The sequence below is a fragment of the Vigna angularis genome, chromosome 1 (assembly GCF_016808095.1).
Source record: "Vigna angularis cultivar LongXiaoDou No.4 chromosome 1, ASM1680809v1, whole genome shotgun sequence".
NCBI classification, from domain to species: Eukaryota; Viridiplantae; Streptophyta; class Magnoliopsida; order Fabales; family Fabaceae; genus Vigna; species Vigna angularis.
This window is the reverse complement of record NC_068970.1, coordinates 59,617,957-59,632,650: the sequence shown is the minus strand read 5'-3', so window position 1 is coordinate 59,632,650 and position 14,694 is coordinate 59,617,957. Positions and strand designations below refer to the sequence as shown.

The following is a 14,694-nucleotide window of genomic DNA, read 5'->3' as shown; positions in this document are numbered from 1 at the left end:
CACATCATCAGCCCACTAACTCCGTTTCTTTCTATTTAACGGAAGGGACTCATTAGACTCAAAAAATTACAAGTAAGGATCCATTGCACTCACATTTCTAGAAAGGGACTAACTTGAGATTTCCGAACCAAAGTGGGGACAAAATTGGGTATTATGCCTTATAAATATTATGTGTTCTTTGCAGGAACTCAGAGACCTAAATTTCATACTTTTTAATGATGTGACTTTCATCTTCGATTCATGTTATGTTTGTAATAAATTTCATCAATCTCAAAATTTTAAATTTTATAAGGTGAGGCCTTGTCTATTCCAAAAAAATATTTACATAATTTGCTAACTCTTATACGAAGAAGTCTAACATTATAAGTTTGATAAAATTTTGGTAGTATTTTCTATTGATCTCTAAAGTACACAAAATGAAAGTAATCACATATGATCATAAAGAAAACAACACAAAATGGTTTCAAGTGAAATATTATCAAATTTATGCATAAACTTCAATATACACAGAATTATGAAAAATAATTTTTTCAAACTGTTTTATCATACAATTCAAAATTTAATTCCAACAATTAAAAGTTTAATCATTTGTGCTTAATCTCAAAAGATAATTAAGGTGTGCTCGGTGTTTAACTGAAGTAAACTCAATTTATAAATTTTTCCAATACATATAATGAATCTAAATTATATAAACCTTTAACATCTAATAAATTTAAAATTAGTTAGATAAATTTAATAATCAACACCCAATAGATCATAATATAATTAAAATGTATCTATTTAGATAAAACTAAAAAAAAATAAAAGTTGGTTAAAAAAACTTTTTCAAATTTTTTTATAAGTGAGTTTATATGTATTTCTCCAATTTCTACCATCTAATAAGTGGGAGAGATTCATATACACACACTTGTAAAAACAAGAGAAAATCATAAAAGAAAAAAAAGTAATTAAGAAAAAATGAATTAATTTGTGAGTTACTTAGAATTAACGTTGTATATTTATTGTTATATATATAAATTTGAACAGGAAAAGGGGAACATATAAACCAAAGATTGTGAGATGGTCTCCAATGTTTACTTCAGAATCGTGGTTTTGAAGGATTTTAATGTCATGAATGACATTGCAGCAACGATGAAATTTTGGTTTAGAAGAAGGATAATTTAGTCATATAATGACTCCTTTTATGTTAACAACTTTCAATTAATTCGTTTCCATTTGTTTCTTCTTTGATTTTATGAGTCCAGTGGCACAACTGCATATGCATCTTTCTGTCAATGAAAAATGAAATTACAGTTGCAGAAATGACATTTGTTCGTGTTTGTTCCCCTTGATGAAACATACTAAATCAAAATGAATGAAGAACAAGAAGAAAGAGAACGGAAACAATCATAAGCTTTTGCTAACAGGAAGGATACTAATGAACCGATAAGAACTACGTATTTCAAAGAAGGAGAAAAAGAACTACAAAAAGAAGCCAATGAGAGTCTCGTTGAAATTTACAATTCTTCATATATAAAAACCCATGTCAAAAGTTTCCTAAAAGCTATATGTACACAAAGAAAAAAATAGTTTTGAGTGAAAAGTATCCGTCATTGACATGTGAGTAGGACATGCATGCATGCATGGATCCCTCGCAACCCAGAGAAGAGAAGGTGGACGTAAAATAAAAGGCAAAGGCCATAAAGAACGAGGCATGCAAAGTCCAAGACAATTATGATCATGAGGCCATAGATTTTGCAAGTGCCATTTCACTCTCGTGTGAGGCAACGGATGAATCCCTGTTTAAGTTGCCAGCACCTTTTGCCCGAGATGCGACCTCCACATCTGCACTTCCAACTCCGCCCATTGTAACTCTACATCCAAAAGTTCTTGACAAAACTCTGTAAAAGAAGGTGAGCAACCAAAAGAGCCATGGTAGGCAAACCAATGCCACCCCTATTTCTGGTATCCAAGAGGATGATGTTTCTGATTCAGGAAGGAGCATGTATGCCACAAGGCATGCACCTCCTGCCACTATAGAGATGAACAAAAGACCAGTTATGATCCATATGAACGTGCGCCCAGGACTAGGATCAGACCCAGACATTTGTGTTTAGGAATAATGTTCAAATATTCACGATTTCCTCTTTATCTTCATCCATTTTAAGCAGCGGTGAGGGGTTAATGATGGAGAAAAGAGCATTGGGGTGGCATGGGGTGAGAAGCAGGTTGCATTTGGAGATGCCCTGTTCTAATTTCTTCTGGTGTGGCACTTGCAGGGAAGCCTGAGAATGGGATTTTTTCTCAAATGGAAGGCGTGTTCAAAAGTTTGTTAACCTAAAATGGTGTTTTCGATAGAACGAACACGCCCACAAAGACAGAGAAAGAGAGAGGGAAGCGGGTTCCAATTATGGTTATCCAAGTTGAGGTTACAGATGGTTTGTTTCATACGTATGCTACTATTTCACATTCAAAACCCATTCTTTATAAAAGTTATGTTATGTTTATGCATACAAAATATCCAAAATTGACAAGGTTTAGAATAATACCTTATTAGCACAAATCAATAATAATAATAATAATATTACTATTATTGGAAAAAAAAAAGAGTAGTAAAGTAGTGTTCTTTTTTTACAAATGGTGATTGTAAAAGATATTTTTCTTTAACAGATAGGAACAATTTTATTCATTAAAATTTAGTACAAGATAGATACTAAAAGTTCAGTTCCCACGTTGATTCCCCCACCATCCCTGGTAGCCGGATAAATAAAAGGATAAAATAAGCAATAATGTATAATTCCTTACAAACTTTCATTGCAAAACAATACTTCAATAATTGAAAATAATAGACTCAATGATTTAACAAATACGGAGTAAAAAAATTACATTGGTTAAACTCTACATGAATGGAATATATTGAGACCTACACTTTTAAAATGCGGACCAAATTCCAAATCAAGAAAAAGTTCATAAACTAAAAGGGTACATCTACTTTAAAAAAAAAAAGATTGACATTTATGTCAACAAATAATTTGTTTAAATATTATCAATAGGATCAAATTGTCAAATGTAGTAAAAAAATACAATAAGTTCCTTTCCCTTTCTATCCAATCCTTTCTGTTAATCTATAAATCTACGAACTGACTTTGCAGCCTTTACACCACATATATATGATGTGGCACACTGAATATCAAAATTGGTAGAATGCTCAGATATCAACAAGACGTGAAAACTTATCCAGAGCTCACTTTTTCAGTCAAAGAAACTTCAGGCTTCTCAACTTGGTTATTTTCTTTAACGGCATTCATCATTTTGTACCTCCTCTGTTCTTGAGCTTTCCTCCGTCTGGCTTCGAGCACAATGAGTAGAGCAGTGATATCAGCGGGGCTCACCCCACCTACTCTGCTTGCCTGACCAATGGTTTGAGGCCTAACCTGAAATCATTGAGATAACATTGTCGCAAGTACAAGAGAGAAGTTGCATTATAGAGAACATTTATAATCTATGGTTACACTCACCGAAAAGTATATACAATGTTTAACAATTAAATTATTAAAACTATTTAATAATGTGTACTAAACTTTCCTTGATGCTACAAAATAAAAATTGCTTCTTAATCAATATCACGAGGGCATCTCCAAAGCTCCAATGTAACTTTTATCCGTGCATCTTCTGCATTGACACCTGTGCCTATGAAGTTCATACCGTATTCTGTATGACGACGAGAAGGTGCTTCTACAAACACCGGTGCATAAGGTATTTATGTGGAGCACCATGTCACCATTAATCAAGGCTTCCGTAATTTTAAAAAAAATAATGTGTACCAACTCATAACTCATTATGGTGGGACCTATTTGGTAAATTTGTTGAAATGCTGAGTAGGGGGGATTTGGTGCTTAATTTGAAACAGATAAAAACAACCTACTTAAGAATCCAATAAGAGAAGCTAAATCAGTGATAGCATTAAACACGTGTTAGGAAGACACTAACTTTAATTTATCGGTGAAATATTATTAGATCTTATCAGTTAGTGATAGGAACCCAGAAACATTATATCCTATCAGTTAGTCTGTGCCATAAATGCATTTTTGGGGGAAGAAGGGTCATTCTATGAATTCAACATCAGTAGTGCTAGTTTGATCGTCTTGTACGGGGGATAGTTAGCTAATGGTGGACACATTTTATTCCCATGATATCTCTATTGAAAGGATTACTGATAAAACAAGTCACGGAGGATGGTACTCCTTTGGTTCATATTGAGAAGAGAGAAACCACGAATGGATATAATTACTTCCGTATGTTGTATACATACATGAATATTCTTATTTATAATGAAGAGAAACGATAATAAGGAAACACCATCAATATCTAATAATGTGAAATATTTGGTACGATACTTCCCTATCAAATCTCATCATATCACCCTAATTAACGCAATCAAATTATATTTCTAACATAATCAAATCATATCTCTTACACTCCTCTTCAAACTGAAGTATATGTATCATACGAGACACGGTTGCTGCAACACAACCCATTATGTCACATGCTATAGTCGATTATGACCTCCCTATAATTGATTACGGTAATTTGTAACTTTTTTATTTTGCTTTTTGTTATAATAACAATATATAAAATAATAATAAATAAAAATTATTAAAATAAATTGAATCATTTTAAAAAAATTAAACTTCACATAATTTCTTTTCAACCAAACAACATCTTTATATTCTTTCTTACGTATTTCTCCTCTTTTCTTTTCTCTTTCACTCTATTTCTTTCCTCCCTACCGTACATACCAGTAATGAACCAAATATCTATACTGATGAAGTTATATAACTTACAAACCTTCGAAAGTTTTTCGCGAGCTTCATGAGATAATGTTGTCATCGCATAGTAATCCAGGTCTTCGGGAAGTGGTCTATGATGTTGAGCAACCAACTACAGGTAAATCCATCATAACAATAAAATTTGACATTAAATACGCAGCTGAAGTTCTAAAATGTTAAAAATTAAAATGATTTGGGATTTTGAGGTCAAAGAAAAATGGTATTCACTTTTGCTCATTCAAAAGTGTAATACATACCTGTTGAAGTTGGCTTTGCTGACGCAAGATGAAACCTTCGTACTTTATATCAATCTCAACACATTCTTTCTCCATTCTTGATAAGCTTTTGTCGCCAAATCCATGCTTGTCAAGAATTTCATATTGTATGTGTGGTTTCTTAAGAAGGCTTTCTAATGTTGAAGAGTCCTTCACGGGCTGACCAGATAGACTAGTGACTTCAGCAGCCAAATCCATTCCTGATGAGAAAATTGGGGAGTATCGACAATTCATAATTAGCCAAACAAAATCTCTACATAATATATAGCAGACTAAGTATGTGAAAGGAAGCATAAGATTGAAAATCAGTATAAATATAATGATGTACTCCCACTGTATAAGAATTTTTTTTTTCCTAGAGGATGGATAATAGTAATCACAAATAACTTAGACTTTCATTAACACTAGCATGAAGTATCTACCAGACTATATTAAAAGTAGTTCGATTACATTTTAAATTGTAATCGATATGCAAAATATTGTGACCGTATAAAGTGCAGTAGAGTGAAGATTTAAAGCTCCCAATTTTATAAAATCCACTGGCTTGAGAAGCATCAACATTTGAAAAACTGTTATTATGCGCAGATGTTGCCATCTTGTTTCCCCCAAACTGATAAAATTTCTTTCGAGTCTATTTTTAAAGAAACACCTTCCAAGAATGAGTTGCCACAAACATAGTGGGCAAACCAACCTGAAATCCGGACACTTTTCAATCGTTTCTTTTCCCTAGAAATTCGATCTTGCTTATCCTGGTACAGTTTCCAGCGTCTATCATCTATCAATCCTATTTCGTGACCCAAAGGTGTGAGACGGCTATCAGCATTATCGGATCTCAAGAGTAACCGATGCTCTGAGCGGCTAACAAGAGGAAGGAAAAATTTCAATTTATATGTCAAGAAAGAAGAGACATAGTAAAGAAGCACAAATTTTATATACAGTTAGCTTACCTGGTTAACACCCGGTAAGGCTCTCGCAGGTCCTTGGTTACTAGATCATCAATTAATGTTCCTATATAACTGCTCTCCCTCTCAAGAACAATAAGTGGCTTATCATCTGCATGTCTGGCAGCATTGATACCAGAAATAATGCCCTAAAGAATAGCATAGAGGGTTGAAAGTTTGCTAGATTAACAGGAAGCTCAGATAAAACTCACAATTCGCAACACTCAAAAAATCACAAAGTATTATATTTAAAAGTACAAATGAATTTTAAATGATACCTGTGCAGCAGCTTCTTCATAGCCTGTAGTTCCATTTATCTGACCAGAGAAGAACAATCCTTGAATTTTCTTTGTCATTAGAGACCTAGCACATTGATGAGCAGGTAAATAATCATATTCCACAGCATATGCAGGCCTCAACATTGAACACTTCTCAAGTCCGGGTAAAGTTCTCAATAAAGGTAATTGTAATCTCTCTGGCAAACCCGTCGAGAACCCCTATAAGATAGAAAGCATTAACCATATAAACTTCAACTCTTTGTAATTGGAACACCATAGTTCATCTATACTAATTTCAAATAACAAAAAAGAGTACAAAGTTGGAGGACAGTACTCCTCTTCATTAAAAGAAGCTGAGACAAGCCATTAGCATTGCCACCTACTTCCCCCCAAAAAGAGTTTCCCCGTCTAGAAAATAGCAACAAAAAAGAGGGAAAACTATATTTCAATTTTGTAAACCCTGTGACCCTGAATTGACCTGTCCTTGAGCTTAAGATATATATTTTGACTTTAATTTGTTAAATGCTATCTTCTCCCTCAACCTGCTTCAACTGAACCCAGTACACCTTTTTCCATCAGCCAAGACAACAAAACACAACTTTTCATCTCTTTCTAGTTTATATGTTGTCACTTGTGTCATGAAGTTAGCTGTGCTTCAAAATATCCAACTACAGCAGTTTATTGATGCTAAACAAAGGATCTGCAGTAGTTCAAATGTCTTGATTTTAGAGGGTCTGTCTCTAGCAAAGTTGCTAAAAGGTTTTGGCACGGGTAGAATGTTACGAGGTTCGTGTATGACAATAAATTGCATTTAGTAACTTTAAACCTAACTCAACTTTGCAAAATCGATTTATAAGATGAGGTATGCCACATACGTATAAATTATAATTGGTCTCATCTCTAATCAATATGAAACTTCCATCACAGAACCCGTATGCCAAGGCATATACATCTTGAACGTGAATCTAAACATTAATAGACAATTCGATAGCAACCTGATAAGGAGTGGAACAATAAACCCTACAAACAATAAACCCTACAAACAACAAACTTCGTTAGGATAGACTCTAACCCATGACTGTAATATATGCTAAGTGAACTTTAAGCCTAACTTAATCTTACAAAATGTCATTTCAGAAATTCTTTTTCATTAAAGATAGTAGGTTGTCCTCAAGGATCAAATGACACAGGAGCAATAGAAGAGGCCATAGGTACTTGTAGAGAGTGAAATAATTACTGAGAGGGAAACAACCCCAAAACAGTGAAAAAATTTGAACGGCACCCAATCATGATGAAAGTTGCAAATATGAAAAAAGGGTGCCAAGACAGGGGCGGTGATGCAATGATGGTGATGTTGGATACAACAATATGCCAAAAATAACAGTTTCCGGAAAAAATTTAACACTAACAAACAGTGGGTCCACTGGAGGGGCAAAGAATAATCCTATCTCTTATACCACGTTAAAATAAAAGAGAAAGAGATGTAGGATGAATCCCTAATGTGTGTTGAGCACATAGTTATGCATTTATAAATAGGAAAATACGAAGAGATGGACCTAAATCCATTACATTTAAAACTAACCCATAATATTATAACTAACAATATCTACTCCTAGCCAAGAAAATAGTTCCATTTAGTCCATTAATAGATGTTTTACTATAGAATTCATTGGTGTAAATATAAGTATTTTTTTGTGGGGGTTTCTTTGTTAGATCTACAAAGGGATTAACATGTTATGCTGCATACTTCTTGTTCTCGGTTGTTTTATTCCTTTCATTTTCTTTTTAAATTTCTTGCTCGTATTCTTGCATTTGTGTCTTTTGTATCATAATGAATTGTCTGTTTACCAAATATGAAAGAATGTCACAAATTTGGATCATGGGTGCAGGGATGTTTCAATAGTTCTAAATTCCATGCATCAATCCCTTAATAGGCAAATGTACTTGTTATGACAATTTTTGTGGTTGATTATCATTTTTTTCAGAAACAACCGCCTCAGTATGGTAATGAATCTTTATCATATCACTGTATTCAAACACCCACACACCCCAATCCCTGTTTACAAAAGAAATGTCAAGTTCAGTTCAGATTACAGAAAAGTGGGTAATAAGAGTATAACTTACCTGGACATAGAGCTCAGGCACATTTCGACCCTCAGGTTCAAGAAATATTTGATGGGACTCTTTATCTTGGAATCTTACAATCTAAAGGCGAACGATATATCACATCAGAAAATAATACAAATGATTCCAGTATAGTTGATCTGATGCTTCAGACCCCTTTTTCTAAATGGTTCAAGTTTATTAGGAGTATGGATTGAATTAATATAGTTAATTCTGTACATAAAGATATTAAACTAGAATAAACAAAGCCAGGGTAACTTTTTTTTAAGCACACCTTATCTTCTATTGAAGGACAGTATCTAGGTCCTTTGGCTTCTACCCATCCACCATAAGTGGGAGTCTCATGTAAGTTCTCCCGTATTATCTGATGAGTTGTACTTGTTGTACGAGTTAGGTAGCAGCACATCTGTTCTCTTTCAATATGGACCTCAGGATCAAAACTAAACCAGCTGACCTGCCAATTACGAAGATACACTGGGGAAACACTAACTTTTTGTTAGAGTAAATGTTTTTAATTACAGATTAGCAACTCACTATTATTGTTATCTTTCAGCAGTAGAGTAAAAGTAAACTTCTATTTTTTCGTGTCATAATTTGTTTGAACTCAATATTATCGTTATCAGAGCTAAAATTATTGCTAAGCAAAATATTATTATCAATCGTGGCAATCCAGGAGTTAACTTAAGAAACATCAAGGATCATGCCCAACTGGTGGCTGGTAGACATATTCTCCAGAGAGAAAATTACTAGAGCCTTTAGGTTGTACGAAGTAACAGATTAACATAATCAGATGTGACAATTGGACTGAGTCCAGAAAAAACCATTTGCAAACTACAAACCAAAGCCCGATTTGAACCAATATTGAATCTAATGAACCTACTGATAGGCTTAAATAGACAAACCTCTTCATCTCCACGCTGTGGTTCTAATACTGAGAAATTTACAGTGCGGATGTCCACTCGGGCTGGGGTTCCAGTTTTCAACCGATCAGTTTCAAAACCAAGTTGCTGTAGGTTTTCTGTTAATCCAAGTGAAGCGGACTCGCCAGCTCGTCCTGCTGGCATAGAAGTTCGACCAACCCAAATTTTACCACTCATAAAAGTTCCTGTGGTAAGAATGATAGACGGAGCATAGAACTTCATGCCAAAAAATGTACAAACACCTTCCACGTTATCATTCTTTCCTAGTAAAATATCTGTGACCATAGCCTCTCGAATAGAAAGGTTTGGAGTGCTGCAAAAAGTAAAGTCCAGACAAAACTTGATGGGAAGTAACAAACAAGACATAGGCATATAACATGTGAAGAACTGTGATGCACCGATAAGTTCATCGGACCAACGTATGGATGTCAAGACATATTTGACACAAATATGCTTAGATACGTTTAAAATACATACCCGTAGAGTGTCAGTAACTAAAATTTAAAGAGTGCTTAATTTAAGACAAAAGTGTGATTGTAAGTTAGAACTGTTGCTTTTTGGTACAACTAGAAGTCCTGTATTACAAATTCTGACTCTCCTTTGGGTTAAACCTTAATCCAATAAAAGATTTGATCAATGAAGGTCTGCCTCTTATTTATTAAGTATGTGAAATAAGACAAACACGCACCAAGGACCCAAATTGCTACCTCTTCCACCAGTCTAGCTAGATATTAAACTTCCACATTAGAAGGTGATGTATCTTGCATGTTAAGACATTAGGACTATTACAGATTATTAGTCCTTTTTTAGGAGCTAGGGCTTGTAGCAGCAGTACTAGACTGGTCATCTATATGACAAGGGAAATATCATCTAAGAAAAAATGACTACACAAGCAGAACTAATCAAAGGGCTGAGGGCAATGCCCGCAGTCCTTTTTACAACTAGGGTTTTAAAAAATTATTTCATCCCAATTATTTGTTTTAGCCTACCACCCATAAGTATGTCATAACTCTACTTTGTTGATTGTTAACTAGGCCAAGTTCACTATATAGAACAAATCTAAATATTTCCCATAACTATTACTGTGGCATTAAGTTATGAGAATTAGTAACCCTAATCATACAAGAAAAAATATTACTGCAAAAGAATCATTTGGTTGTTGCATGCAAATGTGATTGATTGCTAGAAAAAGCTAAGTATAGCAAAATAGATCATACAAATAACAAAAGAAAAGGAAAAATGATATGCCTACGAACTTGCCTTTCTACTACATTTTTCATTTGCCAGGCATACTCCCTTTTATCAGTCTGAGCTCGTAATGCACGAACTGCAGGACCTCTTGAGACATTGAGTACACGCTTTTGTAAGTAACATCTGAACACAAGTAGAAATGTATATTTAAGCCACAAAAACCTAAAAAAACTGCTCTTCATTTATATCCCTAATGTAGTTCTTCATAAACACATTACTCAAGAATCTCAAGAAGAAAGCGTGCAACAAAAGTAAATATATATTATAGTGATATTAAAAGGTGCATCATATGGTAGTGGAATTTATTAAAAAGTAATATCATTTATTAAATTTTATATAGTGAGTTGTGAATTCTTGGGCAAAACTAGATAACTATAACGAAATAAATTAATGCTTCAAAAGTGACCGACTTTCTTTAAGAACATGAGTACATCGCCACAATAGAAGATCACATCAAATTGAAACTCAATAACTCACTTCTCCTATATGCACACACATTATTTAGTTCCAATGAAGCAATTAAGAACCTCAAGGCTCTTATTTCATCCTCTCTTCGGGTAATTTTGAATACACAAACATAAGAACATCTTGCAACAGTTCAGAGGACTCGTTATTTCCACTTTCCCCTTAACTTTAAATATTTTCCTATCAACTCTTATATTCAAATTATAACCGACAATAGAAAAACAAACTTTAACAATACCTTGATTGAAAAGAAGAAGAATTTTGAATAATCAGTTAAAATTATATCCATATAATCTAGGGAATTGAGTTGCAAAAAACTATAAGTGACGGCATATGATTCCCCCAAAATACCTATCAGCAATCTTCCCTATTTCACCACCTAGCGCATCCACTTCATGAACAAGTTGAGACTTTGCAGGTCCACCAACAGCTGGATTGCAAGGCTGCACCAAACCCGTCCCAATCAGAAACTCTAAATATTTAGGGACTGAGCCATGCATTAACAAAATCAGAATGTGCTCAACCAAATCAAAGGTAGGGAAGGGGCGTATTCGCAGCAAGCCGGCAAATGCAGGAGAAATGACAAACTCGTAATTTTCTTTCAAGCACCAAAAATAAAAAATAAAACACATGGCAGTCCACTCTACATCTTGCGTACAAGGACGCTGCATTTTCAAGTTACAAAATCTATGCAGCAGAAGACAACACATGCCGCAAAGTTGCTACAGAGAGTCAAGCCCATGGGACAACTCACTATACCTTATATTTTTACCCTAATTTTTACCGTTCACTTAACAGTGAGGACTATGACCAAGTTAGCCATTGTGACCACAGATAAACCCCAACGTCTTTCTCTATTTTAACCATCTCAATCGTATCATATGAGCCTCCAGGGATGTCTTTTGTATATAACAATAACAATTACTTAAAAAATCGTATCTAGAATAATTACTAATTATTAAAGCATATAAAAAACTTTAGCCTGAGTCTATAAAGAACATGAACAACAATAATTGAAGAAGCGTAAAATGCTAGCCTGCCAGGCAATTCGGTCAATGTTGAGAGTAAGAAGAAGAGTCCTCGCCCCCAAACGTGCAGAGGCAAGAGCGGCTTCGCAACCAGCGTGCCCTCCTCCAACGACAATCACATCATATTTCTCATCCACCACTCCCGACTCACAATCCACCACTGAAAAATCCAAACAAGCAAATAATTTCAGTTTCCAACACACTCCCAAACCAAACAGTCGTGAAAAACGAAATTCGCGTGCCTCGGGAGGTAGAACTGGCGCAGAAGCGCCGGGAGAAAGAGGAGGAGAAGGATATTTGGCGGCGGAACTTGCGGCGGAAAGTGACGCGGCGAGGGTTGGGAAGATCGGGGGAGGGAGTGAGAAAGAGCTTTGTGCATAAGTTTCGGCTAAAGCGACAGAGATGGAGAGTTAACGGCGCCGTTGCCATTGTGGCATTTGGGTAGGAAAAAACGGAAGCGGAAATTAACGATGAACGGCTCTGATTGTGAGTGATTGGTGGCGGTGAAGCTCTGTCCGCTTTTCAGTGCCAGCTTCCTTCTTCTCTCCGCTGTTCAAGTTTTACGATGGGAATTACAGTATATTTCTTCTGGTTCTAAAATATCTTATCCAAACACCGAAAAATGTTATTTAAAGAAAATTATTTTTCCCAATTACACAATAAAAAAATATTTAAGTGGCACCACTGTAAAATAAGAATCCTTTTAAGTGTGAGTTATTATGACTCGTTCTGTAATATGTTAGGTTAACACGTTCAATTTACGAGTTAATCGCTCAATACCATTATATTTTCTTAAAATATAAATCAATTTTAATATTTTCTTTATTTTATTAGATTTTGTTTGTATTTCAAGTTAACAACTATTCAAGTTAAGTAAACAAAATATAAAAGTTAATAAATACAATAATTAATGAGTGAATAAGTTTAAACTATGTAACATACATCTAGTCTAGATAAGTTGATGATTTTCTTATGTATATAATCTTGGGTTAAATATGTTTTTAGTTCCTGAACTATCCACGATTTTGGTTTTAGTCCCTACTTAGAACTTTGATGGTTTTTAGTCCTTATTGTTTTGAAACTCTGAGTAATAGTCCTTAAAATTGGACGGTGTTAAGTTTGAGTGGATGTGGCAAACGGCGTTGCCACGTGATCACTGATCTGCTCTATTCTCTGTCTGCCACGTTGGATGTTTAAGTGTTTGAACTGAGATTAAGTTGGTTAATCACTTCGTGAGCGCGGACGTCGTTTCGAATGGCGTGTGCAAGAAGCGGAAGGTATCGCGGTCGTGGCGGTCGCACCTGGCGTCGGGGAGCTGGAGCCTGAGCCGGGAGCAGGGGAGCAAGCTGCTCGGGAGGCACTATCTTTGTCATTCAGTACAAGTGGAACTCCAGCGCCATACGCACTCCATTCGCGGAAGGACTCCCACAAATCACCAAGAACAAAGTAGGGCTGCAACTCCTCATCGCACGCCCTGAGTCCTCTCGTCGTCCTCTGCAAGATCCAACGAAAACTTTTACACTTAACAGTTCAACACACAAAGGAAAACCTAATTCATAAAAATGGCATTAATTTTCTTTTCTTTTCAAAGCATGAAAACTTTGCTTCTTTTCTTATTAACTCTCACCAAAAAAATTCAATCCATGGTCCCTTCCATAACCAAACACGGCCATAAAAGCTAAACCTTCCACCCATTGAATGCAGCGGTAGCAAACACAGACAGGAACTCTAAATCAATTTCCAAGAACCCAAAAAACCAAATTCTAATAAAATAAACACGATTTCACCAACAGCCCCGTCAGAAACATTTATAAAGCACTAGCTACAGTGACTCAAAAGCAAACCTTAGGAGGATACTGAACAGCTTGCTCCCCTGCTCCCGGCTCAGGCTCCAGCTCCCCGACGCCAGGTGCGATCGCCACGACCACGATACCTTCCGCTTCTTGCACACGCCATTCGAAACGACGTCTGCGCTCACGAAGTGATTAACCAACTTAATCTCAGTTCAAACACTTAAACATCCAACGTGGCAGATAGAGAATAGAGCAGATCAGTGATCACGTGGCAACGCCGTTTGCCACATCCACTGAAACTTAACACCGTCCAATTTTAAGGACTATTACTCACAGTTTCAAAACAATAAGGACTAAAAACCATCAAAGTTCTAAGTAGGAACTAAAACCAAAATCGCTGGATAGTTCAGGGACTAAAAACATATTTAACCCTATAATCTTTAATCGAAGTTAGACGTTTGGTTGAACTTATTTCAGATTTTTTAATATTTAGATGATGTCTTAGTAAATAATGTAGTGACATTCCGCTTTTGTGTATGTGGTCTTCATGACCCATACCTTTCATTAATTGGTTCGCTTAAGAACTTAAAATTTAAAAAAAAAATAGTTTCTCTTTCTTTATATTATATATCTTTTAATACTTCTGAACTATAATATGTTAATAACTTTTTATAATTATTTTTGACAATAAATCATGTATTATTATTTTATTAACTTATTTAAATTTATCCTTTAAAAAATATTTAAAACAAATCAATCATAAATCACTGTATGTAAAAAAGTTATTAAAATAATTGCTTCTGAAAATTTC

The 14,694-nt window shown here is 35.0% G+C and overlaps 2 protein-coding genes across 2 annotated transcripts; both read right to left on the bottom strand.

Moving 5' to 3' along the window:
* Nucleotides 1-1,717: 1,717 nt before the first annotated feature.
* On the bottom strand, nt 1,718-2,086 carry LOC108325470 (uncharacterized). Its single transcript, XM_017558553.1, has one exon. The coding sequence runs from the start codon at nt 2,084-2,086 to the stop codon at nt 1,718-1,720; it is 369 nt and encodes a 122-aa protein (XP_017414042.1).
* Nucleotides 2,087-2,971: 885 nt separating this feature from the next.
* Nucleotides 2,972-12,692, bottom strand: LOC108344573 (uncharacterized). Its single transcript, XM_017583007.2, has 13 exons — nt 12,333-12,692; nt 12,099-12,250; nt 11,414-11,505; nt 10,607-10,720; nt 9,329-9,659; nt 8,701-8,880; nt 8,427-8,507; nt 6,303-6,521; nt 6,031-6,173; nt 5,775-5,941; nt 5,066-5,283; nt 4,828-4,920; nt 2,972-3,413 (listed from the first exon to the last, which is right to left on the bottom strand). The coding sequence occupies exons 1-13, from the start codon at nt 12,517-12,519 to the stop codon at nt 3,213-3,215; spliced, it is 2,178 nt and encodes a 725-aa protein (XP_017438496.1). The 5' UTR covers nt 12,520-12,692; the 3' UTR covers nt 2,972-3,212.
* Between the last annotated feature and the right edge of the window lie 2,002 nt (nt 12,693-14,694).

Excerpts from the sequence above, each read along its gene's own strand:
- LOC108344573 (XM_017583007.2), bottom strand. The coding sequence starts at position 12,519 with ATGGCAACGGCGCCGTTAACTCTCCATCTCTGTCGCTTTAGCCGAAAC. Across the intron at positions 6,522-8,426 it reads TGCCTGAGCTCTATGTCCAG|GGGTTCTCGACGGGTTTGCC; the intron begins GTAAGTTATACT and ends TCTATCTTATAG. Across the intron at positions 6,174-6,302 it reads ATGAAGAAGCTGCTGCACAG|GGCATTATTTCTGGTATCAA; the intron begins GTATCATTTAAA and ends GCTATTCTTTAG.
- LOC108325470 (XM_017558553.1), bottom strand. The coding sequence starts at position 2,086 with ATGTCTGGGTCTGATCCTAGTCCTGGGCGCACGTTCATATGGATCATA.